The 23,249-nt window shown below is 36.6% G+C and overlaps 1 protein-coding gene and 1 non-coding gene across 2 annotated transcripts; both read left to right on the top strand.

Moving 5' to 3' along the window:
* The first annotated feature begins 5,585 nt into the window (after nucleotides 1-5,585).
* Nucleotides 5,586-5,692, top strand: LOC112084794. The gene has a single exon (XR_002898454.1). It is a non-coding gene; the product is annotated as a small nucleolar RNA R71 (small nucleolar RNA).
* Nucleotides 5,693-18,527: 12,835 nt separating this feature from the next.
* LOC112084352 lies at nucleotides 18,528-22,921 on the top strand. Its single transcript, XM_024153472.1, has 7 exons — nucleotides 18,528-18,801; nucleotides 19,915-20,381; nucleotides 20,495-20,635; nucleotides 20,678-20,808; nucleotides 20,900-21,146; nucleotides 21,554-22,189; nucleotides 22,298-22,921. Exons 1-7 carry the CDS (start codon nucleotides 18,528-18,530, stop codon nucleotides 22,919-22,921), a joined length of 2,520 nt encoding a protein of 839 aa, XP_024009240.1.
* The last annotated feature ends 328 nt before the right edge of the window (nucleotides 22,922-23,249 follow it).

Here is a 23,249-nt window from a genome sequence, read left to right as displayed (position 1 = left end):
AGAGAAAAGGGAACACCTTTAGATATAGTCTTAGAGCATCTCCAATGGTACTCTATATCTTGCTCTAAACTCTATTTTTAGAGTAAAATAAACTGCAATGGTACTCTATATGTTGCTCTATAAATAGAGAAATGAACAGTGTTGCTCTATATCCGGAGCAACACTGTTCATGACTCTATTTTTAGAGCAGAACTTTTTTATTTACAAAACAATCCTCTAGTTTTAATATCTTTTCATTTTATACCTAAACAATAATATAAGTAACAATATTACACTAAATTTAATTTATACTACTAATAACTTATTATAAAATTATTTTAACTTAAATTTTATTAACAATATATATTTTAAAATTTTGAAATTTTAAAATTATTTTAACTCAAAATAAAATAGAAAGAACATTTATAAATTTTCAAAAGTAAAAGGCCTTATCAGAAATTAATACTAAAGAATAAAATATAATATTTATTTTTAGAGTCAGATATAGAGATGACCATTGGAGTAAACCACTTCTCTATTTTTAGAGAACTCTATATTTAGAGCCAACCATTGGAGATGCTCTTAGAGAGCACGAATTTACCAGTTAATATCTGTCTTGTAAAGCTTTATTATGTTTCTGATACTCTTCCTTCCCAATTCCATTCAGTCTCTTTTGCGAGTGACTGAAAACTGTGTCGCTCCTCTTCTCTCCGACGTTTTTGCACATATCTGCTGATATAAACTAAAGAGAGAATGCATGAGGATTGAAAACAAAGGTTTTGGGTTTAGGGTAAGGTACCAGATAAAGATAAACTGGTCATCTAGGACGACAAAGAGTGGTAAAAGTGATGGTAAAAGACGTCCTAGATGTGTATGTCGATGCCTGCCTAAAATCAATGATGAGGAAATTAGATATCAATATTAAGTCCAAATATAGTGAGCTAGTATATCGTGTCAGAAAGAATCTCCATGAATAGAAGCCTCTGGTGGGAGTTCGTAGTGCAAGTACTCTAGCTACCGCCTAGTCTAGTGCTAACCACAAATGAGCTATCATGCATAGTGTAGAAGTGTGCAGGTCTAAATCATCATAGTTTTGCGTCAAACATTCCTGAAAAATACTTAATGTCGAATAGGTTACATATTAAAATTTAAAAAGTACTTGAAATTTAAAAGCAAAAGCAGGAAAATAATTAGTACGGATAGACATCCTCCCCCAGACTTAAATCACACTGTCCCCAGTGTGAAAAAGTTGGTGAGAAGATGGTGAATAAAAGCAAAATAAGATAAAATAAGATAAAAGAAAAGAAAATAATGATAGAACCGTGATGGTAGTGAAGTGCTGGTCAATCACTCATTCTCTGAAGTGTCGTCTGTGAACTGGTGCTGCTCCTGTAAGAAGGTGACAACGCGCTCAAAACGTCGTCCCTGTCTCTCAACTCTGCGCTCCAGATCGGAATGAGTGTGAGATGATGTAGATGATGAGGTGTGGCCGGTCGGAATGGATGGCTGAAAATGAGCACGGGCCGCAGCTGCATCACGCCTCGCCTTGGCCACTATGTGTTGGCCAATGGTGAATGGTAGACGAGGTACGGATGGCAGAAAATCATCGGATTCCGGAGTCCATCGAGGGCGTCCTCCGGTACTCAATCTCGGGATAGATGCTGAAGGTAAGCGGACTCGGTGCTCCTTAGTGTCAGTGCAATATTTGTAACCAAACCTGTCTGGATCGATAGTGTGATCGCGAGAGAGATAAAGTAGATCATACCAGACATCGGGAAGTGGATCATCAGATGAGAAATCGAATCCTACAGCCTGTAGTATCACTGTAATAGCACTCCCGAAGGTTGGAGTAGCGTCGTCGCAACCATGTAAATCATGCTTCACCTTTACCATATTCTGCGATATGATCCAGGCAAAGCAGGCAAGTCGTGGGTCATCCATAAACGGAATCTGAAGTGTAATGAGCTCAGTCTTCAAGACACCTCCCATGTTGGCTCTAGAGAAAATCGTGTGTGCTAAGAGTTTGTGCACAACTCTCACTGCTAGGAAGGGCTGACTTAGATCTCCCACTATCGTAAGCTCCATGACCCATCTCTCTCCATAGGTTAAGATCAGGTTCATCTTCAAGGTAGATGCCATCAGTGTATGGAAGCTTAAGAGCTTCACAAACCTCGGAAATGGTGAGAGAATAAGGCTGTCCGCGGATAGAGAATGACAAGATGCCATCTGATGCTCTGGGGTTCCTCCTTCTCGTGTGGTGGAGTGTAATGGTCGCTAAAAGCTCACGGACTAGCTCAGGATAAGTTGGAAGGTTCAGCTCCAAGTAGGGTCTCAGCTTAAGTGCATCGATGTACCAGATCACATCCTCTCTGATTTCAAGCATCTCGAGTGTATGATAATCAATGCAAGGCGTGGGTTTGATGTTCAGCTTCTTGAAACACCTTGCATAGTCCACTCTCGGGTTTGTCTCCCTCCCAATGTATCGAATCTGTGTTGGTTCGGGAGGTGCTCGTGTTTCCCTCGAGTGCTGGAGCAATCTCATCACATAGCTTCTTCTTCTCGGTCTGGCTTGGTTCAGCATGTACTCTCCTAGAGTAGCATCGTCGGGAATGTCATCGGAGCTGCCACCAGTTCGACGGCTCCTTCGGGATCTGGTTTCATCCATTTTTTGCAAAATGAAATGATTCTTGGAAAAAGAGTGAATTTAGGATGCTAATTTTAACACATTAAGATCTGTTATACTAGTATAAAGAAATTAATTAAAATTATTAGCAAACAAAATTGATATTAAATCAGAGAAATCAAGTAGTTCATGACTAAATTCGGATTTTTGATGTTCTCAACATAAAAATCTTCTAAAAATCGGTTTTTATGAGCAATTTCCATGTGAATTCTAAAGATTACCCAATACTAATCACTAATCACACAAGACCAAATCAAATTCATCAATTTTGCTGTTCCAAATTTGATTTTTATGAAGCATGAAGAATCCAAATTTCAAAAATCTCAATTCCTCTAAAGCTGGGTGCTAAAATCGATTTTTAGATAACCTAAATGGATAATCTATCATTCTTAAGCTATTTCCACCATCAATAGACCAAGATTCTGGGTTTTTAAAGAAAACCCTAAGTTCAAAATCGAGTAAGAATGGTGAGTTTGAGGTTCATATCTTGCTGGAAAGAGAGAATTGATGGCAGAATTGAAATCAGCTTCGAAAAAGAGTGAGGTTTGAGCCAAAAATCTCTTAAAAAGCTTAAAAATTGAAAACGTGTTCTTTCTCCTAAATCTCTAACTCTTTTGGAAGAGAAGAGAAGAAAGAGTTTTGATCCAAAATGTTTGTTTCTTTTCTTTAAAAAGCGTTTTTGAAGCAAAAACGGAAAATTTCTGGAAATTTTTAAGTTTACGGGAACTTACCTTTTCTTGTTTGCACACTAGGAAAGTTTAAAACTTACGGAGGATCTTTTCGGGTTTTACCGGGAATATTTCGGGAAACACTGGGAATCACCGAAAAACGTCACAAATCCGCGACATCACCTCAACGACCAACGGCCGCGGTCAAGAGACGCGCGACCGCGGTGGATGAGGGCTCGGCCGCGGTCGCATTCACGGTGCCGCGGTCGATGCACTGTTTGCCGCGGTCCCGTCAGTTGCGACCGCGGGTCTTCCTCCTGCGGCCTATTTTTCAATCTTCTCGTCTTTGCCGGGCCGAGCAGCTAAAGACCTACCTTTTTCTCTTTGGTTTTTCTAATTTTCTAATTTATTTGTGTTTTTGTTTTATAAAATACCTAAAACTTAAAAAGAAAAAGAAAACATAAATTCTAAAAAGGAAAAGAAAACTAAAAGAAAGAGTACCTAAATGGGTTGCCTCCCATTAAGCGCTTTTGTTTTAAGTCGTTTAGCTCGACGTAAGCATGAGGAATCAGGCTGATTTGAATGGCACTCCACTTGATGTGCCTTTATCACTTCCGGTTGGTGGAGGTTTTACTTCTTCCTCTTGAAGAGAAGTCTTCTTACCTTTAATCTTCTTTCGGACCTTAATGTTGTTCAGAACCCTTTTTGTGTTTTCGATCAGCTCCTGGATTTGGTCTTCACTAGTTTCTGATGCATCTGGTGGAATGATGATTTTGATCTTTGCAAAAGCTTTCGGCTTCTCCTTTTCTTTCTCTTTTGGCCTGTTTCCTTTACTTGGAAATTCATCTAAGATAGTAGGATAGTACTTTTTTCTGTCCACATTGAGGAAAACAGCATGCCGGTTTGCGTGATCGATTATTGCTCCTACCGTAGCTAGGAATTGCCTCCCGAAAATGAGTGGCCTCTCCTTGTCTTTATCCATCTCCAAGACTTGGAAATCTGCTGGAACAATCTTATCTCCCACTAGAACTTGTAGGTCATGAATCGCCCCTTCAGTATCTTTTTGAGATGAATCTCCAAAGATAACCTTAACCGTCGATGTCCTTAAGGTTTTTATGCCCAATTTTTCGGCAAATGTCTTAGACATGATGTTGACATTGGCTCCGGAATCGCACAAGCAGTCTGTAAACTTGATTCCTGAAATGAAACACTGGAAAACAAAACGTCCCGGATCATCAGCTTTGGTAAGCCTTTGAAACGGTGATCGTTCGGGTACCTTAAACGGTGGCTGCTTGGGATCGATATCCTTGTACAGTGGTACAAAAATCGGGATTTCTTTTTCCTTTCCATCGGTTCCGGACTCTTCTTCGGGCAATGTGGTTATGGCGTTGCAAAACTTCTTAGGGTTATCTTCAACTCTTCCTGGAAGAACTCCACTTTGCCTCTTCATAGAGTCGGCTGTTTGGGCAACCTGCACATCTAACTTTTTTACGTGCGAAGATAAAGATTCAAACTTACCATTCAGATCATTGTACATGCAGTCCACTTTCACGTTCACATCTTTAGATGCTTTTCCATTCGTCATAACGAGTTGTTGGATTGACTGTTCAAGTCTACCGATTTGTGAAGCTAGCTGGTTCGTCGTGACTCCCTGCTGTTGTACGAATTGATTGTTAAAATTCATACCTTGGTAGTTATATGGCTGTCGCGGTTGGTATGGTACTATTCCTCCAAAGTTTCCGCCTTGAAACTTGTTTTGGAATGATTTTTTGCTGAGGTGGATAGTACTGATCTTGAGGATTCTCCACATTGGATTGCGGTAAGAGAGATTGTTGTAATTTGCATTCCGGAAGTTGTTGTTGAAGTTGTGTGGTAGCGATTGCGGTAAGAGAGATTGTTGTAATTTGCATTCCGGAAGTTGTTGTTGAAGTTGTTGTTGGAGCGATTTTGGTATGGCACTAGTGCTCCTACGTAGTTCACATCTTCTTCTTGAAATGCTTGATTAATGTGATCGATATCACTAGGTCCTTCATCTTCAGCGCCATTGGTGGTTTCACAAGCATTGATCGGGCGACTGTTGCTCTTCAGAAGCTGGCTCACCATGTTCTTCAACTCGGTTATCTCCTTGTTGTCTGTTCCGGCTTGCTTCATTGATCGTCTTTTGCCCAAAATCTCCATTGCTAGCTGTATCAAGTGAAAGTTTGTATTTTGGTTGCAAACCTCGATAAAATGTGCTCAGCAAGCTTGATCCATGAAATCCATGATGAGGGCAATCACGTTCATACTCCTTAAAACGTTCCCAAGCTTCATAGAAAGATTCAGTTGGCCCTTGTTGAAAGGTTGAGATCTTCGTTCTCAAATTGTTCGACCTTGACTTAGTGTAGAAGTGGTTCAAGAAAGCAGTTCTACATTCTTCCCAATTAGTAATCGATCCTGCAGGCAAAGACTTCAACCAACGGTGAGCTTTATCTGCTAATGAAAAAGGGAACAACTTACACTTTAGATAGTCAGGTGGAATTTGGTTTGTTCTCATCATGCTGCAAATTTCTTCAAAAAGCTCGATATGGTCCATTGGGTGCTCAGAAGGAACTCCATGGAACTGGTTTTGCTTCACCAATGAGATGATTTGAGGCTTGACTTCAAACTCATTCCGGTTTGGAAATGGTACTTGAATCGCAGATCGATTCTGAAAATTTTGAGTAGGTGCATCAAAATCAGCTATGCGATGGTTCCTGGCTTGTCTTCGGTGTTGATTTGCTGGTGGAATGGGGCGGTGAACGCGTTCATTCGGCTGCATTGCTGGGTGGTCACCATCGGCTACATTGATGGGTGGATCAAGGTCTTCACGTCCTTCTCTCTCTCGGTTCTGGTGGTTTCTTGGAAGAACCTCATCCTCCTCTCCATTTTGTCGAGCATGATCACCTTCTATGTGATCATTCTCTTCGTTTTCTCCATGTTCGGACCCATCTTGGTCCATATTTAAATTTCGATTAATAGGATCTCCAGGCTGGTTGTCGTTGGCCATTCCTTGCGTTCGTCTAAGTCTTCGAAGTTCTCTTTCGTGTCTGTCTATCTCGTCTAGAATTGGAATGTCTCCTGCAGGTCTACGCCTGGTATTCATGCAATTCAGAGAAAGACAAAAGAAGGAAAAGATAGTTCAGAAAAACTTTAAGAAAGAACTAGAGATCAGGAGTCTAGAACAGAAGTTAAAACAAGAAAAATAGCAAAAGGCAGCGAAACAAATCCCCGGAAACGGCGCCAAAAACTTGATGCGGTGGTGTGCTGAGTGTCAACTACGTGAGGGAACAAGTTTTACCCTTAACAAAACAAAAGAAAGCCGCAAGTGCACAGCTAATCAGTTGCAGTATTTAGGGATCGAATCCACAGAGATTTGTGTGCCTGGTATTCTTCTACGGTTTTTAACTTTATGTCTAGACTAAATTGGTTTTAAAGGTTGGTTGTTTTTCTTGAATTAAACTAAAGCAAAATAAAGCAAATAAATCCTAAAAGGCAAGTAAAGAAATCGAATGAAAGGCAGTAGAACAAGTAAAATATCGAACTAAACAAAGATAAGGCAAGTAAAATATCACATGAAAGGTAAATAAAGCAAGTAAATAACGAACTAAGGAAATTGAAATGCAGGTCTAAGAAAAGCAAGTAAAAATCGATGGAATTGTAAACTATGGCTAAAAACGCTGAGCTTTTGGGAACTCTAAGGGATCATAATCGGTTTTAACAATAAGGTAGATAGATTGGGATTGACGGATAACAATATATGGGTTCTAGAGCTAGAGTACGGCGGTATGACTACGTCACTGTCGTGATCATAACCAACTGTTTCTCGCAACCCTGACCAGTAGGTTTCCACTCTGGCCCTGGAAGGGAGAGAACGCAAGAGCTGCATAAGACTCATCAATACTCACGATCTCGCCGCAGGTAGGTTTCCACTCCTACGGAAAAATTGCCTGTTTCATTCTAGGGCTGATACTTAATGAAAACTTTCGCAACACTAACTATCTAGATCAGATACTAGGTGATCAATCAAGCATACATGCAATAAGAACAAGAATAAACAGAGAACAGGTCGAAATCCCAGATCTATAAACCTAGATGTCTTAATCGATTATGAGAGCCCCTTTCGGGAACCCTAAGCCCAACTCGGGATCTACTCAGACATGGCTGAGTTCGACATCATCATTGGTTTTAATAAAAGTAATGAAAAACAGTAAAGAAAAGAGATAAAGAAAGCTTCTCTATTGAAGAACTCGGACTTGAACAATCTTCTACAAAAATCTCATAAAAACGGCTAAAGGAAAAGGGTTTCTGTAAAGTATCGAAAGCTCTCCTAAAAACGACCTAAATGACATGTATTTATAGTCTCCAATACTCTATGGTCTCTAGGGTTCCAGAATTGAGGCTGGGAATGACTTTGGACTTCATATAAGTGGGCTTTAAGTCGGAGCTTGAATGCCGCGGTCGGGAGTGCTGTGACCGCGGCAATTGGCTTGTTTCCCGCGGTCGGGAAGCTTCTGACCACGGCAAATAGCTTGTTGGCCGCGGTTGCGTGAGCTGCTGGCCGACTCCGCGTGGCTTCGGGGCTAATGGAATATCTTGAGATCCAACCGTTGGAATGTCTCCTAACCAAGTGCATTTGAAAGCTGGTCGATTCTTCTATAAGTTGTCCAATTTTGAGGGTGATCAGACGGTGAGAAGGTCTTCGTCTCTCCATGAGAGTTCTGACGGTCTGCATTTATCCAAAAGAGTTTTTTTGTTCCATTTTATGCCTCTTTATCCCAAATTACCTGAAAAGTCTTTTAAAATCCGGAAACATAGAAATCCTTTGAAAACCTTTGAAAATGGAGTAAAAACACCTGTAAAATATATTAAAATGATCCATAAAAATGGTCAAAATTCGGTGTTATCAAACCCCTGCCACTGGCTCGTTATGAATGATTTGGGAAAAGATAATACCTCATTTGCTATATTTTTTTTTGAATTACCAGGAGGTTCTGGGCCGAAGCCCGTAATCCCCCCAGGCCCAAAACCACAACATGTAATATTAGTTTCGTCCCAAGAACCACTCGAACCAGCGACCTCTAGGTTTTGCCTGAGATCTTTACCAGTTGCTATTTGATTGCTTATTCAAACATCTTCTAGGATAAAACACTATATTGTGATTGACTTTCGTTATAAGTATTTGATAGATACATTTTCATGTAATACCTGAAAAATGAACCATACATTCTCCTTGAAAAAGATAGAACAATAGAGATGCAATTTCAACCAAACAGATTTTTCTCAAAACCCACAAGTCCACTAGATTATCTTTAGGAACTTACAAAGTCTCTCTCAGAAAATCTAAATCAATTTAAAGCTTTGTAATGATTGCAAACTTTAAAACTAAATCTCTATCTAAGAAACTCTTCAAAGACCTTTGCCTTATAAACTTTAATTCTTTATCGAAGCCTATCTAGTCTCAGGTTAGCACAAGACCTTTTCCTAATCCTTTTTAAACTAGTAAAAGTCTAATTTCCTTTTCTTAAGTCTTTTCTCCTTTCTTTGCTGATTTCCTTTTCTTTTTATAGTTTTTATACTTTGATTTTGATTCCTTTAGTTTATTTTCCTCATCAGCTTCCTTTGTGATGCATCCTCTGAATTTTACATCTTCAATCTTCCCCTTTTTTAGCTTATTTTGATTCCAAGCCTTTAAGATCTTCTCATGTGCAAATGATAGCACCATACATAGACAATGACCATACATATCACAGGGTTCTTGTTCAACCGAAATCCAAAAGATAGAGTCGCAGATATTACAGACCAAGAGTAATCAAACCAAAAGATAAGACAAGGATCTTGGAAGCTCTCCCTGAAGCTCCTCATAAAGCTTAGACCCAAACAAAAAAAAAAAACACTTGAAAGCTCCCCCTGAACCCCTGAATCCCCCCCTAACGTTTAGACCAGAAAATGAAATGTTTAACAACTCTTGGCATGGCTCTCGTCTCCCTGCTTGGAAGATCTTATTACTAATAAAAGTTGAAGTTAAATGCCTCTAAAAGTGTCTACGTAAGATAAACAAATGACAATTCTATTGGTGCACACCAACAATCAAAATTAAAAAAGTCTCCAAAAATGAATATTATTGTTAATAAAATATATATAAAAGAATAAGAAAATTATGTACTAAATTTCTATTAACAACAGAAAAACTAAAATGATATTAAATTAAGAAAATTTCTTAAACAAAATACAAATTTACTTAGATATAAATAATATGCAATCAATTAAGAAAGAAAACTAAAATTTATAATTATTTTTCATTTTTCTTATAAGCTTGATAAAAAAGAATGAAATTGAAGATGATGAATATTCTTATTTTCTTTTATTAGAAAAGAAACATATACTAATTTTTTTCGTGTCAATACTATTTTTATTAAATATTAATTAATTATTTTGTTATTGTTTTAAGTTATCTTTTTAGTATACTAACCTACAAGCATTTGAAGAATTTAAAAATATTTTTACAATTTGAAATTATAAAACAAAATAAAATAATATTTACTATAACATAAAAAATAACACATATATTAATATGTGGAGATAATTGATGGTTTAAACATAATTTCAAGGTGATAATAAGTTTGTGAAATCTATTTTAATATATATCAAAAAAATTAATTTAATAATTTATTAAGGGGTAATTAGATGCTATCAAGTATAACTAGGTGAGTTTCCACGCTACGAGTGGAATTTTATCTTTAGATTTTAGAAAATATTATTGTCACATGTACATTATATTGTGTTTAGAAATCAGTCATATTTTTCTTGTTTAGATTTATAAAAATATTAATATGTCATGCAATTATTTGAAAAATTTCTACCTTTTATACATTTCTTGAATCTAGGGCTTTATATTTTTTCTTATCTCATATTTGAGCCATGTTTGCATCAGATTGCCGAAGGTTTTTCTTTTCCATTTAGGTATGCTTGCATCGCAGATGAGTTTGTCAATTGCCTTGAAGATAGCATGCATGGAGCTGATGTTGCTGTGAAGTCTCACGTTCCTTTTGGCATGAGCAACAAGCCGTTTTAGAGTCCTTGGGCTTATTGTGTCTTTCATTCCCATCCAAGTGGTAAAAGCTGTCCATAGTTGGAACTATTCTTTCCCTAATACAGTTATAATCTACTCCTGTATCTAATAATGCTATTATTTCTAATTTAAAATCGTAGCCTATATGTAAAGTAATTTTTGTATACTATTTTTGATAGTTTATTTTGTCTATAATTTGTATATATTCTTCCTCATCTTTTGTTTGTTCTTGTTTTTCAGGGTTATTTGGGGACAGTTCAGTAGGAATTAAAAACCTGAATTGAAGAACTTTTGGCTCTATCAAGGTTATCCTAGCATTTATTTTCAATTTTTCTAATTGTTAGTAGTGAACTATTTGTTGTAATTCTTTTACTTGTCCTTTTGAAATTTTAACTTCTCCTTGTAACTCTCCCGTAGTTACTTGTTTAAATAACGTAGGAGAAAGATATTTTTCAAGTATTTTTCCAAGGCTATAAGGTTGTGGAGTGGATATTTGGTTTTCTTTCTATACTATATCTTTTAATTTTAATAAATATTCCTTTTTGGTTCTGGATCATCTATTTTATCTATTATGTCTATTACGAATTGTTTATCTACATCTTTTGTGATTACATTTATTGTTTTACAATTGCAAATATCATCTGAGTAGTCTTGTGAATGATCAGATGATGAATCACTTTGGTATTCTATAATATCTAGGGATGGTTTGCTACTAAATTCTTCAGAGTTTTCTGATTCTGTAAGTAGTAGTTTTTCTAATAATTCCCTAATGTCTTGTTGATCATGGAAAATTTCGTAAATCTTCTTTTTCATTTTACAGTCAGAATATTTATGTCCAGGGCGTTTACAATTCCAGAAAAAATTTGTTTCTTGCTTTGCTGGTTTCCTAAATTTTTTGTTTTTTGTGTAGTAGGAATTAGCAAACTTTTTTTGAGAAGTTCTTATTTCTATTATATGGTCGTGAATATGCAAATTTATTTTGTTTATGAGTTTTTTCGTCTTTCTCTAGAAGGTGGAGTAAGACGGTGGTAACCATATTGCTCACAAAATGAGCCCATAGTTTCACCAAATCTAAATTTACTAGTTTGTTTTTTATCCTTATGTTCTTGAAAAATTTGTAAGCCTTCCTTTTTAACGAAAGCAAACAATTGTCCGTAGGTTATAGAATCCCAAGGTATTGGTTGTCCTCCGGAAAAGTCTTTAATTTACTTATTAATCTTTCGGAAAATAATGATCGTAATCCTGAAATAAACCTTTCTTTCCAAAAGGGTTGATTACAATCATTCCTTTGGAATATATTGGTTATAAATATATCTTTATACCACTTGAAATCTCCTAGGGTTGGACATCTAAGGTTTGTTAAAACAAGTTTTTTACTGGTTAATCCTTCAAAAGGATTTCCTACGAAATGCATAGTCATTGTATGTTATAGTACTTCTATAGCATTTTGGATTTGTTCTTCTTCATAAAGTCCATCTTCCACTTCTACCCGTCTAGTTTCAGTATGGTAGAAATTGTATCTAAAGAATGATCCCACCAATATTTTAGTGCTCACTTAAATCCAGAAATGAGGAGGACACATGCTTGATTGTCCGATAAGCCTTTAGCTTTATAGGCCAAGCCAGCAATCCCCATTTCTTGGAATAGGTTCATCATTTCGTATTCTGGTCTACCATCTATGTTCCATTCATATATACCGTCTCCGGTATAAAAGTTTGCATTAGGGAACTTATGATGTTCTTCAAATAATAGGTCTGGTGGAGAGTGTCTAGGATAATATGGTTTCTTTGATGGTTGAAATTTTCCTTTTATACGATTAATTTCCATTTCTTCATCAGTTTCAATCTGAGTATTTTCATCAATAATATTAATACTTTTATGTTTATCTAGTCGGTCTAGTCTAGTTGAGATAGATTTTAAAATTTCATTTTCTGGAAATTTAACTGGCTTAGTTAAAGGTTTAAATAGAGGTGGTGAACCAGAATTAAAGGGGTGTAAAGGAGGTTGATAATATGTAATTGCATTATTCTCATCTTTTTTCAAGTTTATTATCTATGTGATCTATTTTATGAAGTATTTGACTTTGATAACTATTTTGTTCATAAACTATTTTAATATCTGCCATACTTACTATGTCTTTATCATCTCTATTTGCTCCAGTTCTAAATGGTGTAGCTATTACTTGTCTTTGGGGGTGTATATAATTTTAAATCTTTTAGGGGTGGATGAACTGATTTAATTTTTTCACCATCAGTCATTTCCCAAGTATTATATAAGGTTGAGCTAGTGTTAATTGATTCAGTTTTAAGGGTAATCTATTTTATTTTATAGAGCATATGTTTCAAACAATATAAAAAATGGAATATTAGGTTCTACTGATTTCATATGATTATACCATACTTCTCGGTAGATAAGAGTTGTTTCTTTAGAAAAAGTTTTAAAATACCATTGTCTTTTAATTTTGTTTTTTATCGGATAAAAATTCCTTTGTAATGTATTCTTTATCTATTTCAAAGTCTTTAGAAATAAAATTTATTGATTTAAAATCAGAAAGTGTTGGAGAAGTAGGAAAATTAGATCCTGCTTCAGAACTTTGAATAGGTTATGCTATGGGTGCTTGAAAATTAATTGGTTTTTTTCTCTTGATTTTTAGTTAAAATTTGTTCTACACTTTCTTCTGATTCAGTACTGGTTCTACCAGTTCTATAGTCAGAGAAAGACGATCTAGGGTAAAATGAGCTAATTCTTAATGAAGATGGTTCTCTAAATGATCCAAATTTTTAATAGTATTTTTCCGTCACTTTGTTCTGTTATGCTAGAAATAGTTATTTGCTCAAAATTTCTAGGTGGTTGGCTAATATCTATTTTTCATTGATCGAGAATAGTTATTTCTGTCCATTTTAGTTGCTAAGGTGTGTAGGTAGATGTAGGAGTATCTTTACTATGTACTGCTAGTTGTTTCGCCTTTATCATCTTGGATTAAACTTAGATGTAGATTGTTTGAAGTAAATTCGATACAACAATAAGTAGATATGTCTTTCTTGTTGAAATTTAATTTCAGGTAAGTGTACATTTAGTACTAATGTATTAAATATAGTGGGATCATGTAAACTTACTTGAAAGTTTGGAGCACAATAAAAATATACTGCTCCATTACATAGATTTGATTGTACTGCTCCTAATAAGGAGTCTTCAAATTTTAATAAAGTTTTATCTTTTAATAACATAAGTATAGGGGAATCTATTCTCGTTCGGGATATAGGTTTTATTGCTATTTGTATTAAGCCAAAATGAATATAATTAAATTTCTTTTGTCTATAATTTCTAATGCCATAGTAGAAAGCAATTTAATTTCTTCAAATTTATTTTGTAATTATATAGTTTGTTCATGTTCTTTTATTGAATATGCAGTTTTAAAATCAAAAGTTCCTATTTGATATATATTTTCAGGACTAACATGAGGTAATTGATCATGTGATATTTCTTTGTTAAAAGTTGTAATTTTTGACATTATTTCTCTTAAATTAATTGTTTTTTGAAACGCAGAAGAAGCAGTATGTTTAGACTTAAACCATTTTCTAACTGAAGATGCCAAGCTTTAAACGCTACTTAAACTCTATGTGACGTGCGAACTAACCCGGACTTTTCAAGGACGGACGAAACTGCGGCTTACCAATGGTCTCACTGTCTTTAGGACTTACTGCCTAGAACACCTATGTCAACGACACTCTTGAAAAGTGCTGGTAGAATGCTATTAACAAGAGACCCAAGATTAGTCTAAGCATAAAACCTTTTGTTTGAAAATTTCTTAAGAAAACAACTTTTATACAATATATACTTAGCTATTTTTCTTGGCTCTGATACCATTAAAATCCCAAGTTATATAAAATTATATAAACTTATATAAGAACTGGCATATAAGTTTTATACTTTGTAAAAGAAAATTCTTAAGCTTGAATCAAAAGATAAGAAGTATGATTAAAACTTACTTTATTAAATTTGATTTGAATACAAGGAGTGAAATACAAAGATTGAAAATACAAAGATGAAAATACAAGGATGAAAGCTTTAGAGAGTATGGAAGTGCAGTGAATTTGTAAGTGATGTCTCACTGAAAATTCACTCTGCCTTTTCTCTAAGCCTTCTTGCTTACTTATACAAAAGAAATGCAAAGGATTTGATAAAACTATCGTAAAGTAAAGATGAGCTGTCTTGATATGGTGTTGAGAGGGCTGAGTAATCTTGCTATTTTGTCTTGAGGCTTCAGACTTATCTCTTCAAGATGCTGTCTTTTAAAGATGCTTTCTCTTGAATTGAATATGTTGTCTCCTTTCTTGATTGTTGATGTTGTCTTTTTCTTGGTCTTGATTAATGATGTCGTTTTCTTCCGCCAGCTTGATTGTTGTTGCTTCTCCTTTAATTAATTCTGCAGACTTTTCTATATTTTCAGATTTTTTTTAATTACATTTTAAATTTTACATTTTTCATTTTATACTTTACAGTAGATATTTACATACTAAAGGGGTCTTGGGATAGTGGACCGCTGTATGGGTCTTCATTTTGTGAAGTGTCTGGTGTAATATTGTCTTCGTCGTCGGAAGAAGAGATTTGCATAGCGATGGCTTCCAATATAATCTTGATTTTTTCTTTTCCTTTGCTTTTCTTGGACCCTGAGGACGAAGTTGTTGACTCTGTTGGGCTGTTTGATTTTTTTAGGGGTGGAGTTAGTGGGTTTTGTTTGAATAGGTGGTAGTGCTCGGGATATTGTTGCAACGGATTGCTTAATTTGACTATGGGTTTGTATCCATTTTCGAGGTTAGTAACGGAGCAACGGTCTAAACTGTACTTGTCCCACCATTTTACTCGATATTCTCAGACTAATGAGTATGGCATATCAGGTAAAAAAGGTATAAGGTTAAAGTGGCAAGATAGGATCCAGAGAACCCCCATATCAATGTGGAAAGTCATTTTCGGTAAAGGGCCTATGGGTTCAGGTTTTTCGTGTTTAGTGTAGTAGGGTAAAGATACCTTGAGTATTTGGGTTGGATAGATTTCTTTGCATGGTCCCAACCAGTGCCACCATTCATAGAACCATCTTGGTATTGACTTAGGAAAATGAAAGTCAAATTATAGTAACCAAGAGTGGTCATAGGTGCGTAGGTAAAATGCATGTAGGAAAGCTTTTTGGTAGTCTACGTAGGTAAATCCTGAAATAGGATACCCGGAGATAGAGAATTCCTTAGTGGTGTGATATGTAAAAAACCTGAGGTTTTTAGGATTGTTATACCCTTAGTATTTGACAGGTGGAGTATGATATGAGGTTAGAGTTGGTTTTATCTGTATGATGGGTTATTTCGACTGACTTGGTATCGACGAGGATAAACTCATAAAAGGTACGGTTCTTGGTAAGTTTGTCGGTGAGGTATTGGCTATCCTCGTAAAATATATGATTGGTAAAAGCGGGTTAAGTCTTTCAATGATTTTGGTTTGGTGAGGGAGGTGGCGATGAGGTGTTGGCGGTGTGGTTTTAGAAAGTATGAGGACTTTTGGTCAGTAGTTTTTTTGTGAGGAGGAGGGAGTGGCTATTTTTGAGGTATTGGGTTAACGGCTTTTGCATAGGACAAAGGAGGGAATTCTGCTAATGTAGAGTATTGATTACTGATGGTTCTTTGTTTTCCTTGTAGATGTGGTTGATTCTTGATGTAGTCTGCCGCGGACATTGGCTTTTTTTTTGTTCACTCATTTTGTAGGTCTTGAGATTTTCCCTGTAAATACTCTCTTGTTAGAAAATCGGGTAAACATTTATTTTTTCCTTTTATATATTGTATATCAAAATCGAAAACAGATAAAATGGCTTGCCATCTTGCAAAAATTTGTTTAGAAACTAAATTTTTAACATCCTTTTGTAAAATCTCTTTTGCAAATTTGCAATCTACTCGTAGTAAAACATTTTTTTTTATCAAATCGTCTTGAAATTTAGAAATACAGTTTACTATAGATAAAACTTCTTTTTTAACAGTGGAATAAATTTTTTGAGGTCCAAGCCAAATTCCTGAATGAAAACGGATTATTGACTCCTGAGTAGACTCTGACATCTTTTGTTTAAGGATCCCCCCATATTCTATCTGATGCATCGGTTTCTACTATCATGAATGCATTAGGATGTGGAATAACTAGACACGGTAATGTTGTGACCTTTTTTTTAATATCTTGAACTATACTAGTATGCTGACTAGACCATGATACTGGATTCTTCTGCAATATCTGAAACAATGGTTGAATAATTTTTTCTGATATTCGGAAGAAATCTGATATATAATTTAAACATCCTAAAAATAGTTGTAATTGAGTTTTATCTTTTATTTCTTTTGGAAATTTATTTGCGAATTCTACAAACCTAGATATAGGTGTTATAGTTCCTTGATAAATATTGTGTCCTAAAAATCTTATTATTGTTTGAAATATTTGCATCTTTTTTGCGGATACTACTAACCCATGTCTTTTGACTATGTTTAAGAAAATATATAGATGTTTAAAATGTTGGTCAATAGATTTTGAAAATATTAATACATCATCTATATAAACTATAGAAAAGCTAGAATAAGGGTTAAATATTTCATTCATAATATTTTGAAATTCAGAAGATGCATTTTTTAAACCGAAGGGCATGACATTCCATTCATATTGCCCAAAAGGCACGGTGAATGATGTCTTATATTTGTCCTTTTTGGCTATTTGAATTTGCCAAAATCCGCTTTTCATATCAAATTTTGAAAATATACAACCATCATATAGTCTTTTTAATAGGTCTCTTTTATTAGGTATAGGATACCTTATCTATTGTATAACATTGTTTAAAGGTTTATTGTTAATCACTAGGCAAGGTATTCCTATTTCTGCTTGATTATTAACGTAAAAGGCTGACAACTCCAAGGTGATTTAGATTTCCTTATTAGTTTCTTACCTAATAATTCTTGAATTTCTTTCTTACAATGTTCTAAAAGTTCTTGATTAATTTGACTTGGTCTAGCTTTGTGATAACACCTGATTTTGACCACTTTTATGGATCACTTTCAATATCTTATGCAGGTGTTTTCACTCAGTTTTAAAGGCTTTATAAGTGTTTTCCATGTTTTGGAGTTTTGAAAGGCTTTTTAGGAGACTTAGAGCTTTGGAGTGCATTTTGGAGCAAAAGTACATTTTTGGATAAATTCAGGCCGTCAGAAGTTTGGCAACCAATGAAGACCTTCTCACCGTCTGATCATCCCCAAATTTGGAGAAATTTTAAAAGAGACAACCAGCTTTCCAACACTTAGAATCAAAGCAATCCAACTGTTAGATCTCCAGATATCATCAACGCACTGAAGACCAATCAACACAAGTCTAGTCAAGCACAAAAGCTTTCACCCGTGGCCAGACTTGTTCCCACTGCGGCTCAACAGGTTTCACCCCCGGTGGACCTATGTCCAAACCTCAGGAGCCCAGCTAAGGCCCAAGACACTTCCTGTACCCAATTTACAAGTCCTAGATGTCCAGACTTGGAGAAACACTATATATACTCATTTTTAGGTCTTTTGCAAGAAACCCTCTTTCTTCTCTTTGAGAGAGAACTCATTTGTAGTTTTAGGTTTTCTTTTTATGCATCTGTAGAAGCTTTTCATCGCCACTGTGTCTTCAATAAGAGAAGATTTTCTGCAACTTTTGTTTCTTTACTTTTCTTCTTTCTAGTTCTTAAACCGATGATGATGTCTATCTCAGCCATGTCTGAGTAGTCACCTAGTTGGATGAAAGGGAAATCCAAAGGGATCCCATGTTTGAATGACATCTAGGTTTTTAGGAAAAAGAATTTTGAATTTTACATGATTCTCCCATTCATCCAAATCTCAAAGCGGTAATTCTGGATTGATCACCCAGAATCCGATTCTAGGTTAAATCCGAGCCACAAGAGTGTTGTATCTGGGTTGCCTGAACTAGATCTTATAGACGTCACCGTCGTAGGAGAAGAAAGCTACCTACAGAGGATACGTAAGCCGAGATGGATTCCAATCTGCAATGCATGATCTTGTTCTGGCATGAGAGCGAGAGTTAATTGCCATGAACAAGTGACTGGATGATTAGGGTGACGAGAGTTGGTGATGAGGCCATTCAAGCTGAGCCAGACTTAACCGAGCCACAACTACAAGATGTTAAAATACCATTCATTCATGAAGGCTCAATAACAAGACAAAGAGCTAAGATTCTTCAACACAAGTACAACCAGAGCATGCTACAAGCAATGTCTCAAGTGGATCAAGATAGGCCTAGAGAAGACCATGAGCAAGTGGATCCGCATAATGAAGCCATCAACAACAAGCTTGGACCGGACTACTTGAAGAATGCCAAGAGCTAGCAAACGTCACAGCTTCAAAGAATCAAGATATTTGGCCCCTTTTACCAAATCAAGCCCAAGTCTACATGCTGACTATCTCGCCAATGAACCAAGATACTTAAGAGGGAAGATTCAAGTCTATTCAAAGACACACTAGTCTCGGCCACCAAATAAGCTAAGTGTTCAATCAATATTTATTTCTTTAACTAACCAAGTTTCTTGTCTTTGATCTTATGCAGGAACAATTTAGTTTAGTACCCTTTTATTTCCTTTTTTGAGTCCTTTAATGTAGCATTTTAATTTACAAGTCATGTTGTTTTGAGTCTTTACTTTAAGTCCTGTTGTTTTGAGTCTTTTTATTTCTTTGAGCCTAAGCTGCTAGGACCATTATATAAGGTCCCATTACAGCCTTGTAATTTTTCACCTTTTATATGAATAAAAATCGAACTTTCTTCAAACCAGTTTTCTTTGAGAGAAACTTGTTTAACCCTTTGCTCTAGTTGAGACCAGTACCTCCTAGATCAAAGTTCTCGTGTTTTGTCACAAGTCTTACACAACTTGTGTGGTGCACATCGATCCACCTTGTCACTTAGCCATTTACATCGATCCAATTGTCTAGAGTTGCTCATTCATTTGGATCACCCCTTGGCCACCGATCAAAGCTTTGCTTCCGAGATAATATAAGCCCTTGACAGCTTGGTGCTTGTATAATTTTTTTTGTATCAGAGCTGAAGTTCCTTCAGCCCAGGTTTTATCTATCTATTTACATCTTTTCATTTTCATTTAGTCATTTGTTTCATCGCATCATATAAAAAAAAATCATATCATTTGATCATTCTGTTATTTGCTCATTCATATATTAAAAACAAAAGAAAGCATCATTTTAGTTGCATTTTTTTTTATTGTACTCATATCCATATAGACAAAAACAAATTATTACAACCATCATATCATATTTTCTTTGTATTCTTCGTGCACTTCATTTCCCTAGTCATTTGATTCATTATTGATTATTGTCTAAGTTGTTTCATCAGAGAAAAAGTCAAACAAAAAAAAGAAAATTAGTCATAAATTGCTGCATCCATTAGTCAGCCTTTCCATATTTGTTTCTAATCACGTCTTGCATTAGTACTTAGCTGTGTGGAGCAAGCACCGAGGGTAACTCTACAGCCAACTTACAACATTGGAGGATTAGGAACCGGCCTCAACACCACTCAGAACACCGGAACCAACCCAAGGCACAACGGAGTGCACATCAACAAGCCACACAATTCACCACTGACCGAAGATGACCCTTCTCAAGATGAAGAGCCAAACCCTAGACGTCAAATAAACCGCGGGCAAAGGCGACGTGTGCCACAAGACGACTATGGAGATACCGATGATGAAGAGTATACACCTTACTCTAGACAGAACCAGAACCACATCAAGCTGACCGCACCAAACTTTGCTGGAAAAGTTGATCCGAAGGCTTATCTAGATTGGGAGAAGAGGATGGATCACATCTTTGATTACGACAATCACCCAGGCTCCAAGAGAGTAGCACAAGCAGTAGCTCAACTCACCGATGGAGCACTTAGATGGTGGCACAGAGAAGTATCAGATCGAAAGAGAAGCCGCTGGTCGAGATGAAAGACCTGATGAGGCAAAGGTATGTTCCTCCACATTTTTATAGAGACTTACAGCGTCGTTTTAGAACTCTCAAACAGGGAACCAGGACCGTAGAAGAATACTATGAAGAGTTTGAGCGCTTGAGGAATCGTTTGGAGCTTCATGACGACGAAAAAGCTCTAATGGCGCAGTTTCTTGATGGTTTGCAAGAGAGGATCAACCGAAAAGTGGAGAGACAGGTATATCAAGACTTCAAAGATCTTTTCCATCTGTCTATACAGGCAGAACAACACATCAAGAAGAAGATCACCAACACCAGAAGCAAGCCGCAAACCACTTGGAACACCAACTTCAACAAACCACTCGACAAAGGCAAGAGTGTGGAGATTGATTCACGTTTCAAAGCAAGGCGGTTGAAACCATTAAAGACACCAGACCAGAGCTGAGGCATGTAAGACTAATAACCCTCAGTGTGCAAGAGATATCACTTGTTTCAAATGCAGGGGAAGAGGTCATATGTCTCGTGAGTGTCCAAACAATCGAGTGATGCTCATGACCGAGGCTGGAGACTATGAGTCACACGGTGAAGCTGATGTTCAAGAAGATCAATTCGATGAGTATGGTGACATATCTTATCCAGACAGAGGAGAGCTTCTTGTCACTAGACGTGTATTAAGTGCAATGGTGGAGCCAGCCGAGACTATACAAAGAGAAAATATCTTTCACAGCCGTTGCACTATAAAATGGAAGGTATGTAACCTTATTATTGATGGTGGGTCTTGTACTAATGTTGCAAGTGCTCACATGGTTGATAAGCTAGGCCTTGAGAGAACTAAACATCCACGTCCCTATAGGCTGAGATGGCTCGATGAGAGCTTAAGATTTCCGATCAAGTCACCATTCCATTTAGCATAGGAAAATATCAAGATCAAGTTTTGTGCGATGTAGTTCCTATGCAAGCTGGTTATTTACAGCTAGGTAGGCCATAGCAATTTGATAGAGAAACTAAGCATGATGGTAGGACTAATATGTGTACTCTTATGCATAATAAAAGAAAGGTTAGTTTAGCACCTCTTATACCATCACAAGTGCATAAACTACAAATGCAAATGCTTAAAGAAAAAGAAAGTATCTCTAAGTTATATTTTCTTGTTCAGCCTAGTTCTGTAAGAAAAGTTTTTGCTGCTAAACACACAATGCTACTAATGATCTTTAAGGAGATTTTGAGCGTAGTTTTAGGTGAGCTTGAACTACCACCGGAGATTACTGATTTACTTGACAAGTTTAAAGATGTGTTCCCTGAAAAAATGCCTGAAGGATTGCCACCAATTCGAGGCATAGAACACCAAATAGACTTCCTACCAGGAGCATCTTTACCAAACAAAACGGCTTACCGAATGAGCCCTGAGAAGTCTAAGGAGTTGGAGAGGCAAATCAAGGAGCTACTAGACAAAGGATATGTGAGGGAGAGCCTCAACACTTGTGGCGTTCTTTTCCTGTTGGTGCCAAATAAAGATGGCTCCTGGCGCATGTGTGTAGAATGCCGAGCCATCAACAACATCTCCATCAAGTATAGACACCCGATTCCAAGACTCGATGATATGCTTGATGAGCTTAGTGGAGCCACCTTGTTCTCAAAGATCGATCTCAAGAGTGGATACCATCAAGTGAGGATAAAAGAAGGTTATGAATGGAAGACTGCCTTCAAGACCAAGCAAGATATCTATGAATGGATGGTGATGCCCTTCGGCCTCACCAATGCACCAAGTACCTTTATGCGTCTAATGAACCAAGTTCTTAGAGCATACATCAGTAAGTTTGTTGTAGTTTATTTTGATAATATTTTAGTTTACAGCGAATGTTTATCTGATCATGTGTCACATCTTGAGCTTTTTTTAAAGACTCTTCGACAAGAAGACCTTTATGCAAACTTAAAGAAGTGCGTATTCTACACTGATAAGTTGGTTTTCCTACGTTTTGTTGTGAGCTCGCACGGATTACAGGTTGATGAGGAGAAGATAAAAGCCATCAAAGACTGGCCGGCCCCAACAAACATCAGTCAAGTGAGGAGCTTCCATGGGTTAGCAAGCTTTTATCGGCGGTTTTTTGAGGATTTCAGTAGTATAGCCGCACCTCTCACTGCTGTGGTGAAGAAAAGTGTTGGTTTTACCTGGGGAGAAGCTCAACAAAAGGCGTTTAATACTCTCAAGAAGAAGCTTACCAATGCACCGGTTCTAGTGTTGCCAGAATTTAACAAAACGTTTGAAGTGGAGTGTGATGCATCAGGCATTGGCATAGGAGCTCTATTGACACAAAGAGGGAAACCAGTGGCGTTTTTCAGTAAGAAGCTAGGAGGAGCTACGGTTAACTATCCGACATATGACAAAGAGTTATATGCTCTAGTTAGAGCTTTGGAGACTTGGCAGCATTATCTGATGTCAAGAGAGTTTGTGGTCCATTCTGACCATGAAACACTTAAGCACCTTCGAGGACAAACTCACCTCAAGAGAAGACATGCCAGATGAATGGAGTTTATTGAGTCTTTTCCCTACATTATCAAGTACAAGAAGGGCAAAGACAACATAGTGGCAGATGCTTTATCTCGAGGACATGCACTCATCAGAACTATGGAGGCCAAAGTTATGGGTTTGGAATTCATCAAAGACCTTTAAAAAGAGGATCCAGAGCTAGGAGAGAGCTTTGAGGAGTGTAGCAAAGGAGTTCATGGCAAATTCTACATCTATGAAGGCTTCATGTTCCGAGATAAGAGACTTTTTATTCTGCAATGTTCTCTTAGAGATCTCATTGTCAGAGAAGTTCATGGAGGAGGATTGATGGGTCACTTTGGAGTAG

Source organism: Eutrema salsugineum, unplaced genomic scaffold, assembly GCF_000478725.1.
Source record: "Eutrema salsugineum unplaced genomic scaffold, Eutsalg1_0 scaffold_4, whole genome shotgun sequence".
Taxonomy (NCBI): domain Eukaryota; kingdom Viridiplantae; phylum Streptophyta; class Magnoliopsida; order Brassicales; family Brassicaceae; genus Eutrema; species Eutrema salsugineum.
The sequence above is the reverse complement of the archived record's forward strand: the minus strand, read 5'-3'. Positions and strand labels throughout refer to the sequence as shown.

Bases quoted from the DNA above. Each gene is read 5' to 3' on its own strand.
- LOC112084352 (XM_024153472.1), top strand. From the start codon at position 18,528: ATGATTAGGGTGACGAGAGTTGGTGATGAGGCCATTCAAGCTGAGCCA. The intron at 20,636-20,677 runs GTATATCAAGAC...CTGTCTATACAG, and splicing joins ACCGAAAAGTGGAGAGACAG to GCAGAACAACACATCAAGAA. The intron at 22,190-22,297 runs GTTCTTAGAGCA...CTTTTTTTAAAG, and splicing joins TTATGCGTCTAATGAACCAA to ACTCTTCGACAAGAAGACCT.